This window comes from Canis lupus, chromosome 1 (genome assembly GCF_048164855.1).
Source record: "Canis lupus baileyi chromosome 1, mCanLup2.hap1, whole genome shotgun sequence".
Lineage (NCBI taxonomy): Eukaryota > Metazoa > Chordata > Mammalia > Carnivora > Canidae > Canis > Canis lupus.
This window is the reverse complement of record NC_132838.1, coordinates 86,117,819-86,133,343: the sequence shown is the minus strand read 5'-3', so window position 1 is coordinate 86,133,343 and position 15,525 is coordinate 86,117,819. Positions and strand designations below refer to the sequence as shown.

Genomic DNA, 15,525 nt, shown 5'->3' with positions numbered 1-15,525 from the left:
AGGTCTCTGTGGAGAGGTCTGCTGTTAACCTAATACTTCTCCCCATATAAGTTAGGGATCTATTGTCTCTTGCTGCTTTAAGGATCTTCTCTTTATCTTTGAAATTTCACTATTTCACTATTAAAGTTTCACTATTAAATGTTAAGGTGTTGAATGGTTTTTATTGATTTTAGGGGGGATCTCTCTGTCTCCTGGATCTGAATGCCTGTTTGCCCCCGCAAGTTAGGGAAGTTCTCAGCTATGAGTTGTTCAAATACACATTCTGGTCCTCTGTCCCTTTCGGTTCCCTCTGGAACCCCAATTAAATGTAGATTTTTCCTTCAGAGGTTGTCATTTATTTCCCTTAACCTATCTTCATGATCTTTTAATTGTTTTTCTCTTTTTTCCTCAGCTTCCTTCCTTGCCATCAACTTGTCTTCTATGTCACTCACTCATTCTTCTACCTCATTAACCCTCATCGTTAGGACCTCCAGTTTGGATTGCATCTCATTTAATTGATTTTTAATTTCGGCCTGATTAGATCTAAATTCTGCAATCATGAAGTCTCTTGAATCCTTTATGCTTTTTTTCTAGAGCCACCAGTAGCTTTATAATTGTGTTTCTGAATTGGCTTTCTGACATTGAATTGTAATCCAAATTCTGTAACTCTGTGGGAGAGAGTACTGTTTCTGATTTTTTTCTTTTGTGGTGAGTTTTTCCTTCTAGTCATTTTGCTCAGTGCAGAGTGGCTAAAAACAAGTTGTACTGGAAAAAGGAGAAAAAGAGAGAAAAAAAAGGGGGTGGGGACAAACAGAAAACAAAAAACAAGGAGGAGTATCCTCTGATCTTATATACTAAGTCCCTAGACTTCCCCTGGAACTTTCCAGCGCTGCTTGGTCAAGAACTTGCTCTTCCCCTGTCCTTCCAGCTGGTCTTCTGGGGGAGGGGCCTGCTGTGCTGATTCTCAGGTGTGTGCACCTGGGGGAGCTGCCCTGCCCCCTGCCAGGTGTAGGGTTCAGTGGGAGCTGTTTATCCTGTGAGGTCCCTGCTCCCTGGTGGCCTTGCTCAGTCCCAGGTACAAGGTGACACCAGGAGGAACAACAACAGTGGCGGCAGTCAGCTCCCCAGCCCTGGAGTCAGCTCCCGCAGGAACTCCTGCAGCTCCCAGGCTGCAGGGGCCTGGATGCTCTGGGTGTGGGGGGCACTGACCTGCACAGCTCGGCTGGCCAGGTGGCAGGAGCGTCCTCGCTGTCCTGTGCCCTCCTCACCTCCGCCTGTCCCAGGGGAGCGCCGGATCCTGGGCTGTGTCCCCCGGCACCCTAGGCTCTGGGGCCTGCGCCACTGGAATCGCCCTCCCGGCCAGGCAGCCCCTCCACACAGCCGCCACCAGAGCCAACACCGAACTGCTCCCAGGGCCTTGCCGGGGCGCTCTAGCTGTTTAGGGAGCTTGGCCCGGGGTGTGTGGTACACTCTCCCCGGGGCGCCCCTCCTCTGTTAGTGTCCCTGGGAGCCTGAGGGCATCCCTGCCGCTCCTGGGATCCTGCCCGAGCTCCCTGTAGCGCCTTTCCATCCGGGAGGATTGGTGAAACTCCTGCTTCTCCCTGGCTGGGCTTTCCTGTCCTGGGGGCTCTTGCCGCCCCTCTTAGCCCGGCTCCTCCTGGGGACTCCTTCCCCACTGGATGTTTTTTAATTTTTTTTTTCCACTTCCTACCTTGATAGAAGCACAAACTCTTCTCACTGTAGTGTTCAGCTGTTCTCTCTTTAAGTTTCAGGCCGAATTCGTATGTTTTCAGGATGATTTGAAAGTTATCTAGGTAAGTTGGTGGGGACAGGTGACTTGGGGACCCTACTCCTCTGCCATCTTGCCCCATCTCATAAAAATCTTTTTTTAAAAAATAAATAAAAATAAAACTGAAAAACAGAAAACCTTAAAAAATTAAAAATAAATAAAATCATGACACACACATGTAAAAATGAACATGTTTAATGAATGAATGAGGACCCTAGTGAGTTGTTACAACCAGGTCAAAGGAAAATCCAAAGAATAGATACATTTATAGATCAGGGCTATTGAAATGATTGTGCAAATGGAGGCACTACTGTTTTGTGGGAGGTTATTTTTCCTGATGAGGGAAGATTGTCTCTACACTGGACTGAGTTCATGTGCAGATCTACAGACAAGAATTATTTTGCATTGCTTTCTAGTGATCTATAACTTTCAAAATTACAAAATAGCTCCCATAGAATCAGATAACACAACAGGGTACATTGCAGAGAATTCATAGTTTCCCACCAAAGTACAATTTTTCCCTATAGTACCTTCTGAGAGGAGTAGATTTTTTAATAATAGGTAATTCTAAATATCAGAAGAAGCAAAAAGATGAAAGTGAAGTAAGAGTGTATGTTATAAACTGTCAAGGAAGGAACTGGATTCTTTCTCTATCTGGAAGATTCTGGTGAAGTTATGGACACATGAGGCATTAATTGCTAGTTGATGAACAAAATAAAATGCCATTTCTCTCAGTTTTATGTTAAATTTACATGTTATATATTTCTATTCATAAAGATACTATCATCAAGCAAGTATTTATGTATATAAATATACTCGGTATCAATTTCATTTAAGAAAGGGAAATATTCAGGAAAAAGAAGAAAAAACCATGGAATAAAAAATAAAGATCATTTGAATTAGGAAAAATTCCAAGGTCTGAATTAGTTTCTTCAAAATTACTCTAGTTTATTGCATTTTGTCCTTCTCGTCCTTTGTTCTAGGATAGAAGTGGTGGCAAACATATAGTGGTTGATCACTTCATCCTTATGCGTTAGATCGGTAACCTCTAAACTTGGTCTTAGAGATCATGGTATAATATTGAACTCTAAGTCATCTAGTAACCCAAAAAAATGAAGACTGGGTTTCTATGAATTATTAAAATTTTGTGATCCACATTCACATATTTGAGTAGATGAACCACACATCAAAAAATGAGAATATAGATAAGTGTATTTGAATTGCAAGCCATGGAATATATATATATATATATTCCATGCATACATCTTATCATGATGTGGAGACTTGCTGGATTGTGCTCTCATATGTGACCATGGTCACTAAAACACTAAACAGACATTTGGTAGTGGGAGAGAGCACTTTCTGATATCGATCATCGAAGTATTCACTGCTGTGTTTAGGTGAAGAAGAAGAGGAGGAGGAAGATAAACTACCTCGAAGAGAGAGCTTGAGACCAAAGAGGAAACGGACCAGAGATGTGATCAGTGAGGATGACCCGGAGCCTGAACCAGAGGATGAAGAAACAAGGAAGGCCAGAGAGAAGGAGAGGAGGAGGAGGCTGAAGAGAGGAGCGTAAGTGAACTCTGATCTGTAACTGGGATTGTGACTTGTTCACAAGTGCCTAACTTGGAAAGAAGACCACTCCCTTTAGGTGCTCTGTGGCCTTGAAAACTATTTTTAGGAAGAACAGGTTTAATTTGATGTTGCCATTTTACTCCACTTAGTTAAATGTATTTTAAAATTAAAAAAAATAAAATAAAATTTAAATAGAATTCTAAAATGAATATACATATTAAAAATGGACTAGGAGAAATTTTCTTATGTGAGATCTAAACTATCATTGGTTATTAACATATTTTGAAGTTCTTCCATAGATGATATGCGTTGTTATCAAAGTGAAATGGAAAATCCCTAAAACATGAGCCCAAATCACTTGACCTTATAGAGCAGGGGTTATAAAATATGGCTAATTCCAGACCAAGAGTGAAGAGTGGTTCTTTCAGCTTTAAAGAGCTGTTGATTAAACAACAACAAACAAACAAAACCAAAGAAATATAGGATAAAGCTGTATGTAGCTCTCAAAGCCTAAAATATTAACCATTTGCTCTTTTATAGAAAAAAAAAGTGCTGGCCCATGTTACAGAGTATTGGGGTTGTCATTTCCTTTTTAACACAACCTGACATCTATCATTTCCACCAGGCAAACATTTCACCGAGTGTTGACTTTGTATAAAATAGTATATTAAATACCATTTAGGAAAAATTCAGGAAAATAATTTTTGAGTCTTTGCTTTGTGGAAATTTGCAGATGGCAGGCCAGTAAGAAAGGTGTGCATGTATCACATCCAATAATGGAAAACCCAGACCCCTTGGAAAGGCTTTAAGAGAACAGCTATTATGTTGTTTCCAGGTAGTAGGGTCATGAGAACCATCAGGAGATGATGAGATCTCCTCCAAAACACTCCTAGGACTTGGGATGAAGAGGAACTTCTAAGATGTCCCCCCCAAATGACACAAACTAGTGTTCAACAGCTAGCTTTTACTTTCCTTTTCATAAAAAATTATAAATACAATCGTATGAAAATTTTGGATAGTAGAGAAGCTTAGCATTGATAGATGATGATTCTTTTTAAAATAGAGAGATAACCCCATGCACTTCTTCATCATATTTTTATTGACTTCAGTTTTTAAATCCTCCTACCCTCTCTTCCTGTCTCTTCCTCCCCAAGCTCATTTCTTTCATCTTTGAATATCAAGACACCACCTTCTTTAAATGTTGCCTCTGGGATTTTTTATCCTATTTTCCTTTTAAGTTTTTTTATGCTTTTTACTTTTAAAAAACAAAAAAAAATCATCTTACTCTTTTAAGTTCTATGTCTTATTGTTGTCACTATCATGACGTAGTAATATTTCCTATTAGCAAAGCCTGTGCTTGTTGACAGTACTATTTCATCAATAGGATAGATGCATGATATAGGCTGTGACCCAGAATTTGCTTTTACTCTCTACATGTGCTTCAGAGAGGTCCTTTTAGAAAGGTGAGTTGGGTGGAAATTTCTGTGCTCTCTTGATCTGCTGAAGGCTGTCATGCGAAATGCTCAACCCCTAGAGAAAGAACCATGTGAATCAATTGGGTCTTGGCCCCTACTGCCTGAGAGAATGTTGTCCTGGCGACAGTATCTATCCTTAGCTGGTACCACTCTCATCCCGATTCTGAGAAGCCCACAAGCACCCCTGCCACTAGTCCTCTCTACTTCTCCATACAGCCAGTTAGCTAACATGAACTTTGTGTCCAAAGGCTTTTCAAATTACATAATTACTGTCATAATTTGGGTAACGAATCTAAATAGTATTATACATTATTTGTAATGATTGATGGTTCTGATCCCTATTTTAAAGTTCATTTTCTATTTTTTATTTTGAAGATAAGTTGTTTTTTTTTTTTTTTTAAGGAAATGTATTAGCAAACATATCTTGAGAAAAGATTTGTGGGCAAATCAGGGTACATTTATTTAGACTAACTCATTTCCAGTGCTCCCTTCAGCAGCACATATACAAGACTAACTCATTTCCAGTCTTTTAAACTTTCAAGTGAAACACCTAAGGGAATTCCTACTCCCACCCCCCACTGACAAAAATTTGAAGCCAACTAAAACCAAGGTTGTAATGCTAACTATCTTTGGAGACAGTTAAAAAAACACTGCCTTTTTAGACATTTTGGAGGATTTCTAATAATATAACAGGCTTTTCCTGACCCAGTTTTAAGTGAATAAGAAATATGTTCATAGCAGTGAGAAATTCAGCACATTATGCCTTTCCCCCCCCAACAACTGTTGTTTAAATAAATCAAAGTTAAGATGGAAAGCCATTCTTGCACAGATTAGCCATACATTTTAGAAGATGAAGCATTTCTATGTTATATTCTTTTAATATGATTAGCACTTTCTTTGATTCCTGGAAAAGCAGTTCCTTATATGCTGGTGAAAGTAATATTTTAATTACCTGCCTATTTGAAGATAACTCAGGAGACAACTATACCTGGTAGCACAACATGATCCGCTTGGAGCAATCAACAATTAACAAAGACTTTAAAAATATACCTGTCTGGGGTTATTTTGTGTAAGGATTTATCTTATCTTTCCCTACCATACTAATCTTGGGGGACACTCTTTTATCTTAGTGGACTTTGAGGGCTGGACTTATGATGATAACTCTGTCATTCAGAAAGAATTCTGTACATAAACATTTATGTAATTAATATTTATTCAGCTCCACTACTGTGGAAGCTGATTTGCTAATTTCTTTGGAAGACATGGGTATGAATATGCAATTGGCTGTATTCTCTAGGAGCTCATTATAGAGTAAGGGAGGGGCCACTTAGACACAAATTATTGTGAAGTGAGACAGTATAAATGTGCCAGAGAAAAAGGATAAAGTTGTTTGGAGCCTTGGAGCCTTAGAGAAGACAAAACTGTTATATGGGATAATATATATGGATAATCAGAAAAGAGGGTTAGTGAAGAGATTTCAAATAATGTTTTAAGGAATCATAGAAATAAAATAGATTAAACTCATAAAGTACTGGATTTAAGATAGCAGGAAAGTTTATAATTAGTGTTAGGAAGATTTCCATTAAATGTTTTCTAAAAATTGGCATGTAAAGAAATTAGCTGTAGTTACAGGGTAAATCCACATACCTAATAGATAATTTATTAAAATTTTTTGATGATTCTGGATTAAATGATGATACTGTTTTCTATATGATTCTAAATGGGAATTCATTAATTTAAAGCTTTAAGATACTTACATATAGATACTGTTGACCCTTGAACAACATGGTTTTGAATCCACTTATACATGGATTTTTTTCCTTTTTTTAAAAAAAAATAATTCTAGTATTGTTAATATACAGCGTCATATTAGTTTCAGGTGTACAATATAGCAATTGAACAATTTGATACATTACTCAGTGCTCATTATGATAAGTGTACTTTTTTAAAAGATTTAATTTATTTATTCATAAGAGACACAGAGAGAGAGAGAGGCAGAGACACAAGCAGAGGGAGACGCAGGGCTCCCAGGACCCTGGCCTGAGCCAAAGGCAGACGCTTAACCACTGAGCCACACACACAGGCATCCCTGATAAGTGTATTCTTAATCCCTTTCACCTATTTCACCCATCCTTCCACCCACTTCTCTGGTAAACATCAGTTTGTTCTTTATAGTTAAGAGCCTATTTCTTGGTTTCCTTTTTTCTTTTCGGTTTTATTAGTTTTGTTTCTTAAATCCACATATGAATGAAATCATATGGTATTTTTCTTTCTCTGACTGACTTATTTTACTTAACATTATACTCTGTAGATTCATCCATGTTGTTGCAAATGGCAAGATTTCATTCTGTTTTGTTGCTGAGTAATATTCCCATGCACTACATCTTCTTTATCCATTCATCTATCCATGAATACTTGGGCTGCTTCCATAATCTGGGTATTGCATATGATGCTGCAATAAACATGGTGGTACACATATATTTTCAAATTAGTGTTTTCATATTCTTTGGGCAAATACCCAGTAGTGGAATTACTGGTTCATATTGTAGTTCTATTTTTAGTTTTTTGAGGAACCTCCATACTGTTTTCCACAGTGGCTATTTGCATACCCACTAACATTACACAAGGGTTCTTTTTTCTTCACATCCTCACAAACACTCGTTGTGTCTTGTGTTGTCCATTTAAGCCATTCTGGTGTGAAGGGATATCTCATTGTGGTTTTGATTTGCATTTCCATAATGATTAGTGATGTTGAGCATCTTTTCATGTGTCTGTCTGCCATCTGCATATTTTCTTGGAGAAATGTCTGTTCATGTCTTCTGCCCATTTTAAAAATTGGATTATTTGTTTTTTTAGTGTTGAGTTGAATAAATTCCGTATATATTTTGAATACTAGTCCTTTGTCAGATTGTGTCATTTGCAAATATCTTCTCCCATTCAGTAGGTTGTCTTTTGGTTTTGTTGATTGTTTCCTTTGCTGTGCAGAAGCTTTTTATTTTGATGTAGTCTCAATAGTTTATTTTTGCTTTTGTTTTCCTTGCCTCAGGAGACACATCAAGAAAATGTTGCTACAGCTAATGTCAGAGAAATTATTGCCTGTGTTCTCTTTTAGAATTTTTATGGTTTATAGAGTTTTTATGGTTTTATGGTACCTTACATTTAGGTCTTTAATCCATTTTGAGCTTATTTTTGTGTATGGTATAAGAAAGTCATCAGTTTCATTCTTTTTCATGAACCTATCCAGTTTTCCCAACATCATTTGTTGAAGAGACTTTTTTCCATTCCATATTCTTGCCTTACATGGATTATTTTTAATAAATACAGTGCAGTGCTATAAATGTATTTTCTCTTCCTTGTGATTTTCTTAACATTTTCTTTTCTCTAGCTTACTTTATTGTTTCTTTTCTCTAGTTTACAGTATGTAATATATATAACCTACAAAATATGTATTAATTGATTATTTACATCATTGGTAAGACTTCAGGTCATCAGAAGGCTATTAATAGTTAAGTTTTGGGACAGTCTAAAGTTATATGTGAGTTTTTAACTGCGCAACAGTCAATGCACCCAAGCTCCATGTTATTATAGGGTCAACTGTATTGTGAGTTTTTTGGAAGGATGGGCAAGTTAAAGACTTAAAATACTAAGCAATTGAATTATCAATCTTAAATATTTTTGTTGCTATTGTTTTCTAATTAAATCTATTCTTAATAGTTACTTGACATATTTTCTTTTTCTTATGATAGTTTCCATAAAGATTTCAATGAAACAGTTATCTATATAATCTAGATTTAGTCTATGTCTACATGGAAACAATTTTTTGGGTAACAACAAAACAATCTTTTCTTTCAATTGAAATATAATTTACACACAATGTTACATTAGTTTCAGATATATAACATAGTGATTTGACAAGCAAAACAATCATTTTTACTAAAACATATGTTTTCCTCTTATGACAAACCAACCCACATATTATTATTCTGATTGGCAAGTTAAGCAAATAAAAAATGTGATTATAGATGTAATAAAAAGGTCTTCAAGTATTTTATGTTGTGGTTGTACAGCACTAAGATTTTATATAATAGGCATCAAATAATTAAAATGGAAATAACCTAATGGCAATCTGAGTTGTATTTTAGAGTATACATCCATTGTTCTCTTACTATGAATTACTATTCTAAGCAAAATATCTGAATTGGTCAAAAAAAATCAAACTGTTATTAAGAAATATTATTTTAGAAAATTAATATGAGTTTTTATTTCATGACATGATTAAAAACTGGGTTGATGGGAAAGAAAGAATACAAAGTCATTTTGTATGGTCAGCTGTAGAACTATGGCTATGTCCTCCTGTTCCTCAGTTGGAACTTAATTTTTTTTAAGATTTAATTTATTTATTCACGAGAGACAGAGAGAGAGAGAGAGAGAGAGGCAGAGACAGAAGCAGGCTCCATGCAGGGAGCCCGACGTGGGACTCGATACTGTATCTCCAGGATCACGCCCTGGGCTGAAGGCGGCGCTAAACCGCTGAGCCACCAGGGCTGACCCATCAAGCTGGAACTTTAAAGCAGCTCTACTATAGTCCTACTGTGTGTAGTCATCCCAAGAATAGTGAGCAACAAAGTATTTTTCTTTCTTTTTTTTTTTTTTTAAGATTTTATTTATTTATTCATGAGAGACACAGAGAGAGAGAGGCAGAGACACAGGCAGAGGGAGAAGCAGGCTCCACGCAGGGAGCCCCACGCGGGACTTGACCCTGGGTCTCCAGGATCACACCCTTGGCGGAAGGCGGCGCTAAACCGCTGAGCCACCCGGGCTGCCCCAAAGTATTTTTCTGATTAATGCTGAGTCAGATTACAATTTCTTTGTCAGTCAGAGTTTAGTTAGGAGAAAGAAACTTCAGATGTTACTTGAACAGAAGGTATTTACTAAGAGAACTGTTGATAGGTATCAATAATTGTTACCTAGGTTATAAGAGAACACTAAAGTATCATGATACAAGTTTTGGAAGCAGCTATCGGGAAAGAGGTTGAAATTTATACTTAGAAGCATTGAGGAGGAATGCAATGGGCTGAATCCACTGAAGAGGGGGTGATACTCAAGTGGTGCTGGTTTCTATGGGGGTGGTAATGAAGCTGGTTCTGTTAGTGATGGAAAAGTTGGCAATAGATTCACCTGTACCCTCCAGTTAGTGCAGTGAAGAATCATTACTAAGGAGGAAGTGCCACCCCAGAAAGCCAAAGAAAAGCCCAAATCCCTCTTTAGTATCTTCTGTTGGTGCCTGCCATTGAGCCAGCCAAAGCAGAAGTGTGCCCTGCAGAGTCCCAGCCCCAGTATCGCAATATTAACTATAGAAGGGTGAGTTTGAAGTTGAGTGACAATAACTTGAGTGACAATAAATAGAACACCTACCACTAAAAAAATTAATCTTTACAATAGAGCATTACATTCCTTGATTTAAAATCATGTTGCTCATGTTTAGATGTTTTTTGTTTTATTAGTTCTGGATCCTGTAGTATTTTTGCAATCCTAGGAACATAGAAAAGAAAAGATACATCTCATTTGTTCAGTGAGAAACTAAATTCCTTTGAAGGTCTCTTCAAAGGATTCGCTTCTCCCAAATATACTTCAAGTTGAATTTTATCAACTGAAGTTTTGAATTTAATTAACAGATTAAGTTACCTTTGAGAAATAGATTTTTATTTTTCCATATTTCAATTTTTCTCTTTCTCTTGAGACATAGCTAACAAATTTGTAAGGGCACTTCAAAGACATCTTCACCTCTAATTTACTATACTTATTGAAAAGTAATGTTTTTCAATGAAATGTAGAATTAGTGAAGGAAAGTGTACAAGGGAACAAAAAAGAGGAAAATATGTTGATAGATCTGTAACTAATATTCCACTGATTTTTGTTGTTCTGAGAGTTTGAGGCTGTGGAGGTAAAACAGTTTCAGGACTTCAGAATGTAAACACTATTGTTTAAACTTATAATCATTCCAGAAATCTTGTATCAGTATTCAGACAGATACAAGCTCTCATGCTTATAAGTCTTGGTATCTGCTATGTACAGCCAAGTTGATACACATGGAATGAATATCTGATAGCATTCTTTTTTAAGTTTTAAGTCAAGCAAAATTTAACTTTATTACTTTTTTTTTAAAGGGAAGAAGAAGAAGAAATTGATGAAGAAGAATTGGAAAGGTTGAAGGCAGAGTTAGATGAGAAAAGACAAATGATTGCTACTGTCAAATGCAAGCCTTGGAAAATGGAGAAGAAAATTGAAGTTCTCAAGTATGGTGCCACCTTTTGTAATTAGACACACTTTCCCTGATTGCTGATCTCCTAAATCCTCTGAGTATTACCTATACTTTATACATAGTGTTATATATATCTTTTACTTAAAATACTGTTACTTTATATAAGGTTCATGGTCATAGACATGTACCCAACATATTATATATGTCACATGTCATGTATGTGAACACATCACATATCACAGATATGTACATGTATGCATATATACATACCATCACTAGAGAGGCTGAGCTAATGATTATATTTAAAAAAAAATTATGAGCAAATTCGTTGTTGTTCAGAGTCTTATAACCTCTGGTCACTTTTAGTAATTTGTTCCTTGAACTGAGAATTTTTTTAGTTGAATACATTCATTTCTATTTCTCTAAAAGAGATAATATATTTGAATTTTACAAGTTTGTGTGGCTTGCACATTCTTGTTCCTCTGCAGATTCCCCACCTCAAATGATATAATCAGGTGACAGTTCTCTTTAAAGCACAGGGAGCATATTAAGCCAACAGAACAGTACATAAGATTCCAATTAAGGATTATGCTAATAGCTATTCCATGGTGACATATAAATGACCCAATTTCACTCTTCTGTTGAGTGTTGATGAGGGTACAAACAGACTCAGAGACACATGGATTTGCCAACTCCCTGTATGAAAAGACAAATGATTCTCTCTTTCTGAGGGACGGGAACAGATTCATTTCTGATCACTTCTGAGGTTCATACTATATTACCTTGCCAAGGTTGTCGGGGAGGTGAGACATGAATAAAAGGGAACGTGTCTGTGATAACAAGCATGTTTATATCTTTCAGTTGTACTACCGATTGCATTTTTTCTCAGAACCATTTTTGTAATTAATGGTACATTTCCAAAGCTGTCTCTCCACAAGGCTATTTAAGTAATAATGTTAGTGTTATAGTATAGTATCGTTGTCTTTGGTGATGAGAAAAGAACTGAAGTAGCTATGAGGATATTTCACTTTTAATCTTAGCTTTGCAAAAGAGTAAATCTTATTTAAAGGCTTTGCTAGCTTCTGGGGCATCAGCTACCTCATATCTAAAATCAAACAAGATATTCTAGATCTGTCCTGTGAAATGAGAACCTAGCCATCATTTATAATGGCATTGTTTTGTTTTGTGGACTCAAGTTTCCTAAGTTCCAAACAATGGTCTTCCCAGCAACCTTCTGGAACAGCGCAGTAGTAGGCTGGGAACTCCATGTGCACTTACTTGTAGGCACCAGCCATGAATGACAGCAAAGGCAAGCAGAGTTCCTGGTTCCATGAAGCTGGTCACGTGTATGTGTGCATGTGTGTGCACACGTGTGCATGTGTCTGTTAAAATAGTTTTCATTCAATGAAGTGAAAATGATGCTAAATGATAGGTTTAAAAATATCCTTACTTGGCAAAATACAAATTTGGCAACTGCTTTATGTTGCTTCCAAAATGTATTTTGAAATATTACTGCCCGTGAAATCCCCCATACTGGAAACCACAGGTAATCGTATGTAGAAAGGGATAAAATTGGAAAGCAGTAGTATTGTGAACCTTCCAAGCATGGGTGTGAAATTGAGTAAGAATGCCAAAGAGTGCATCTTCCCTTTCCACCTGCAGAAGGTGTAGAAATACCCTCCTCCCTTTTCTGTATCTCTCATGTGGGGCAGCGGAGTAGGAATGGGCTTCTAATTCCAATCTGAATCTCAGACCTTCCACTTAATGGCTGTGCAAATTTGAGTGAATTGTGTAGCTCTCTGACATTCAGGTTCCTTTTTTTTTTTTTTTTTTTAAAGATTTTATTTATTTATTCATAGAGACACAGAAAGAGAGAGAGAGGCAGAAACACAGGCAGAGGGAGAAACAGGCTCCACACGGGAAGCCTGACATGGGGCTTGCTCCGGGTCCTCAGGATCACACCCCGGGCTGCAGGCGGCGCTAAACCGCTGCACTACCGGGGCTGCCGGACATTCAGGTTCCTTATGAAATTATGCTAATTTACAGGGTTATTGGAATCATAAGATGAGATAATTTACATAAAATGCTTAGCATGGTGTTGGAACATAGCACACAGAGGGGAAGCACAAGTTGTACTTATCACTTCCTCTCAGGACAGAGTCAATCTTGCCTGGTCCCCTGCAGCGTGACAGGAGAGATGGAGAGGGTGTGAGACATGGCAGGGCTGGGTGGAAGCAGACCCAGCCGGGGACAACCACGGGAACCCTAGGGGATGGTGACACATTGGTAGTAGTCTGGATGGGCAACTGATTTTGCCATTCCAATGAAGAATAGAGCATCTTGACAATTTGGCAGAATCTGGGGCCAAGCTCCTTTCAGGTGTTCCAAGTGTACTCAGGGTAACCCTGTAGCAGATTCCAGAACTTGGGTCCTTGAGCTGAGTCCAGGAATTAACCCATTTTTGGAATGGGGGAGAGGTAGGGATTGGGGTGCCAGGAAGGCAATACCAGGCTCTGTTGTTAGGGCAGAGGTTGAAAATGGGGAGTCTGAGACTCAATCTAGGTCGTAGATCTGAATGTTAGGTTTTTATTCAGCCCAAATGCTTTTTGTTTCTTTTTCTTTTGTTATTTTTTCATTTTTCATTCACATATATAACAAAATTTACCATTTTAGCCATTTGGGGGGTATATTTTTTATAACATTTTTTCCTTGTTGCCAAACATTGAAAAGTAGGAGATTTTACATTAAGGAAATCCAGAAATGAGATACCTGGGTGGCTTAGTGGTTGAGCGTCTGCCTCTGGCTCAGGTCGTGATCCTGGAGTCACAGGGTTGAGTCCCTTCAGGGAGCCTGCTTCTCTCTCTGCCTATGTCTCTGCCTCTCTCTGTGTGTCTCTCATGAATAAATAGATAAAATCTTAAAAAATAAAATCCAGGGATGCCTGGGTGGTCCAGTCTGTTAAACATCTGACTCTTGATCTCAGCTCAGGTCTTGATCTCAGGGTCATGAGTTCAAGCCTGACATTGGGCCCCATGCTGGGCATACATTTAAAAAAAAAAAAATCCATGGGACGCTTGGGTGGCTCAGTGGTTTGGTGCTTGCCATAGGCCCAGGGTATGATCCTGGGGTCCTGGGATCGAGTCCCACATTGAGCTTCCTACATGGAGCCTGCTTCTCCCTCCGCCTGTGTCTCTGCCTCTCTCTTTGAGTGTCTCTCTCATGAATGAATACATAAAATCTTAAAAAAAAATCCAGATGTCCAGCTTTTGCTGGATAAGTGGAGGATCTGGTCCCTCATTCCTACAGGGAAATAGCAGCTGGGGCTTGGCACTAGTTGCCTCTGCAAAAGGGGCATTCACTTTTCAGTGTGCACAGTTCTCAAACAATCCACATCACCTGCTGACACTACTTGGTTAAAGCTTGTATGCATTCCAGCGTTCGGCCTCCTACCTGTGCAGCAAGGGAGCAATATCGGCACGTTACCAAGACAGCAATTCAGAACATCAACTTCAAAGCCAGCTTGCAGAATGGAAGCACAGATTCAGGGCCAGAAAAGGAATGATGATGGCTTCTCACATGTCAGTAATGCTCACCATCTTGCGATGATTGTCTGTGGCCAGAAGTGAGTCCTGCTTCGTAGCTTTGCAATGCTCTGCACAGCTGGTGTCAGCGATTGGCCTGATTTCCTTGGTTTCACCCTCCTTAATGGAGCTGTTGGCACTATAGTCCCCGGCCTGTCTCCCTTTGTGGGTCTCTCAATGTTGTATTAAGCGGCTTCCCCGTGGATTTCAATCATGTTATTAGAGCAAGTGGTCAATACTTATGGTATATAGAGGTAAAGGTTTCTCTACCCCAACATGGGAGTAGAGAGGGAACTTTTCTCCTACCCTTTATGTCTTTCAGGGACTTCTAATTCTGAGAGGACATTTCTGAGGATTATGTTATCCCAGAATTCACCTCCAGTCATCAATCCTCACTAAGTATATGGAATCCAAGGCAGTAGGCTCAGTATAACTACAGTAGATACTTAGGTCATAGGTTTGGATCTGTGTCGGGGTTCCAAGGCTTTCCATCTGGCTCTGAACTATGAAAAACTGAGGAAACACCCAAAACAGATTTATCAGAGGGTCAGGCTTTCAAGATGTGTTTTAGAGTAAGGCATAGGGAATAGCAGCTATTATATAATAGTGGGGGGGCCCCTCAGAGGTGGTTCCCACTTTCTGAAGGGATGCTCACTAGCAACATGAGCATCCTTAGAGCTGAGGCCAAATGACAGTTAAAATAAGCAGTTAATACATGGGCAAGAGGCCCTAAAAATGGGTTGTTAATCCCTGAGGACTCTTGAACGTGGCTCAGGAGTGGAGCTCAGCACTTTCAAGGCAGCAGTATTGGCTTTTTAGGACTGAAGAGAAGGCACATCTTTCCTCTGTCACCGGGGACAATGT

The 15,525-nt window shown here is 38.5% G+C and overlaps 1 protein-coding gene across 1 annotated transcript in view; it reads left to right on the top strand.

The window, feature by feature from the left end:
- Positions 1–15,525, top strand: part of TMC1 (transmembrane channel like 1) — a 118,405-nt gene that overhangs the window by 13,342 nt on the left and 89,538 nt on the right. Inside the window, exons 3-4 of the mRNA XM_072779409.1 lie at positions 3,169–3,340; positions 10,986–11,114. Coding sequence (XP_072635510.1) covers positions 3,169–3,340; positions 10,986–11,114 — 301 coding nt within the window. The remainder of the gene's footprint in view (positions 1–3,168; positions 3,341–10,985; positions 11,115–15,525) is intronic.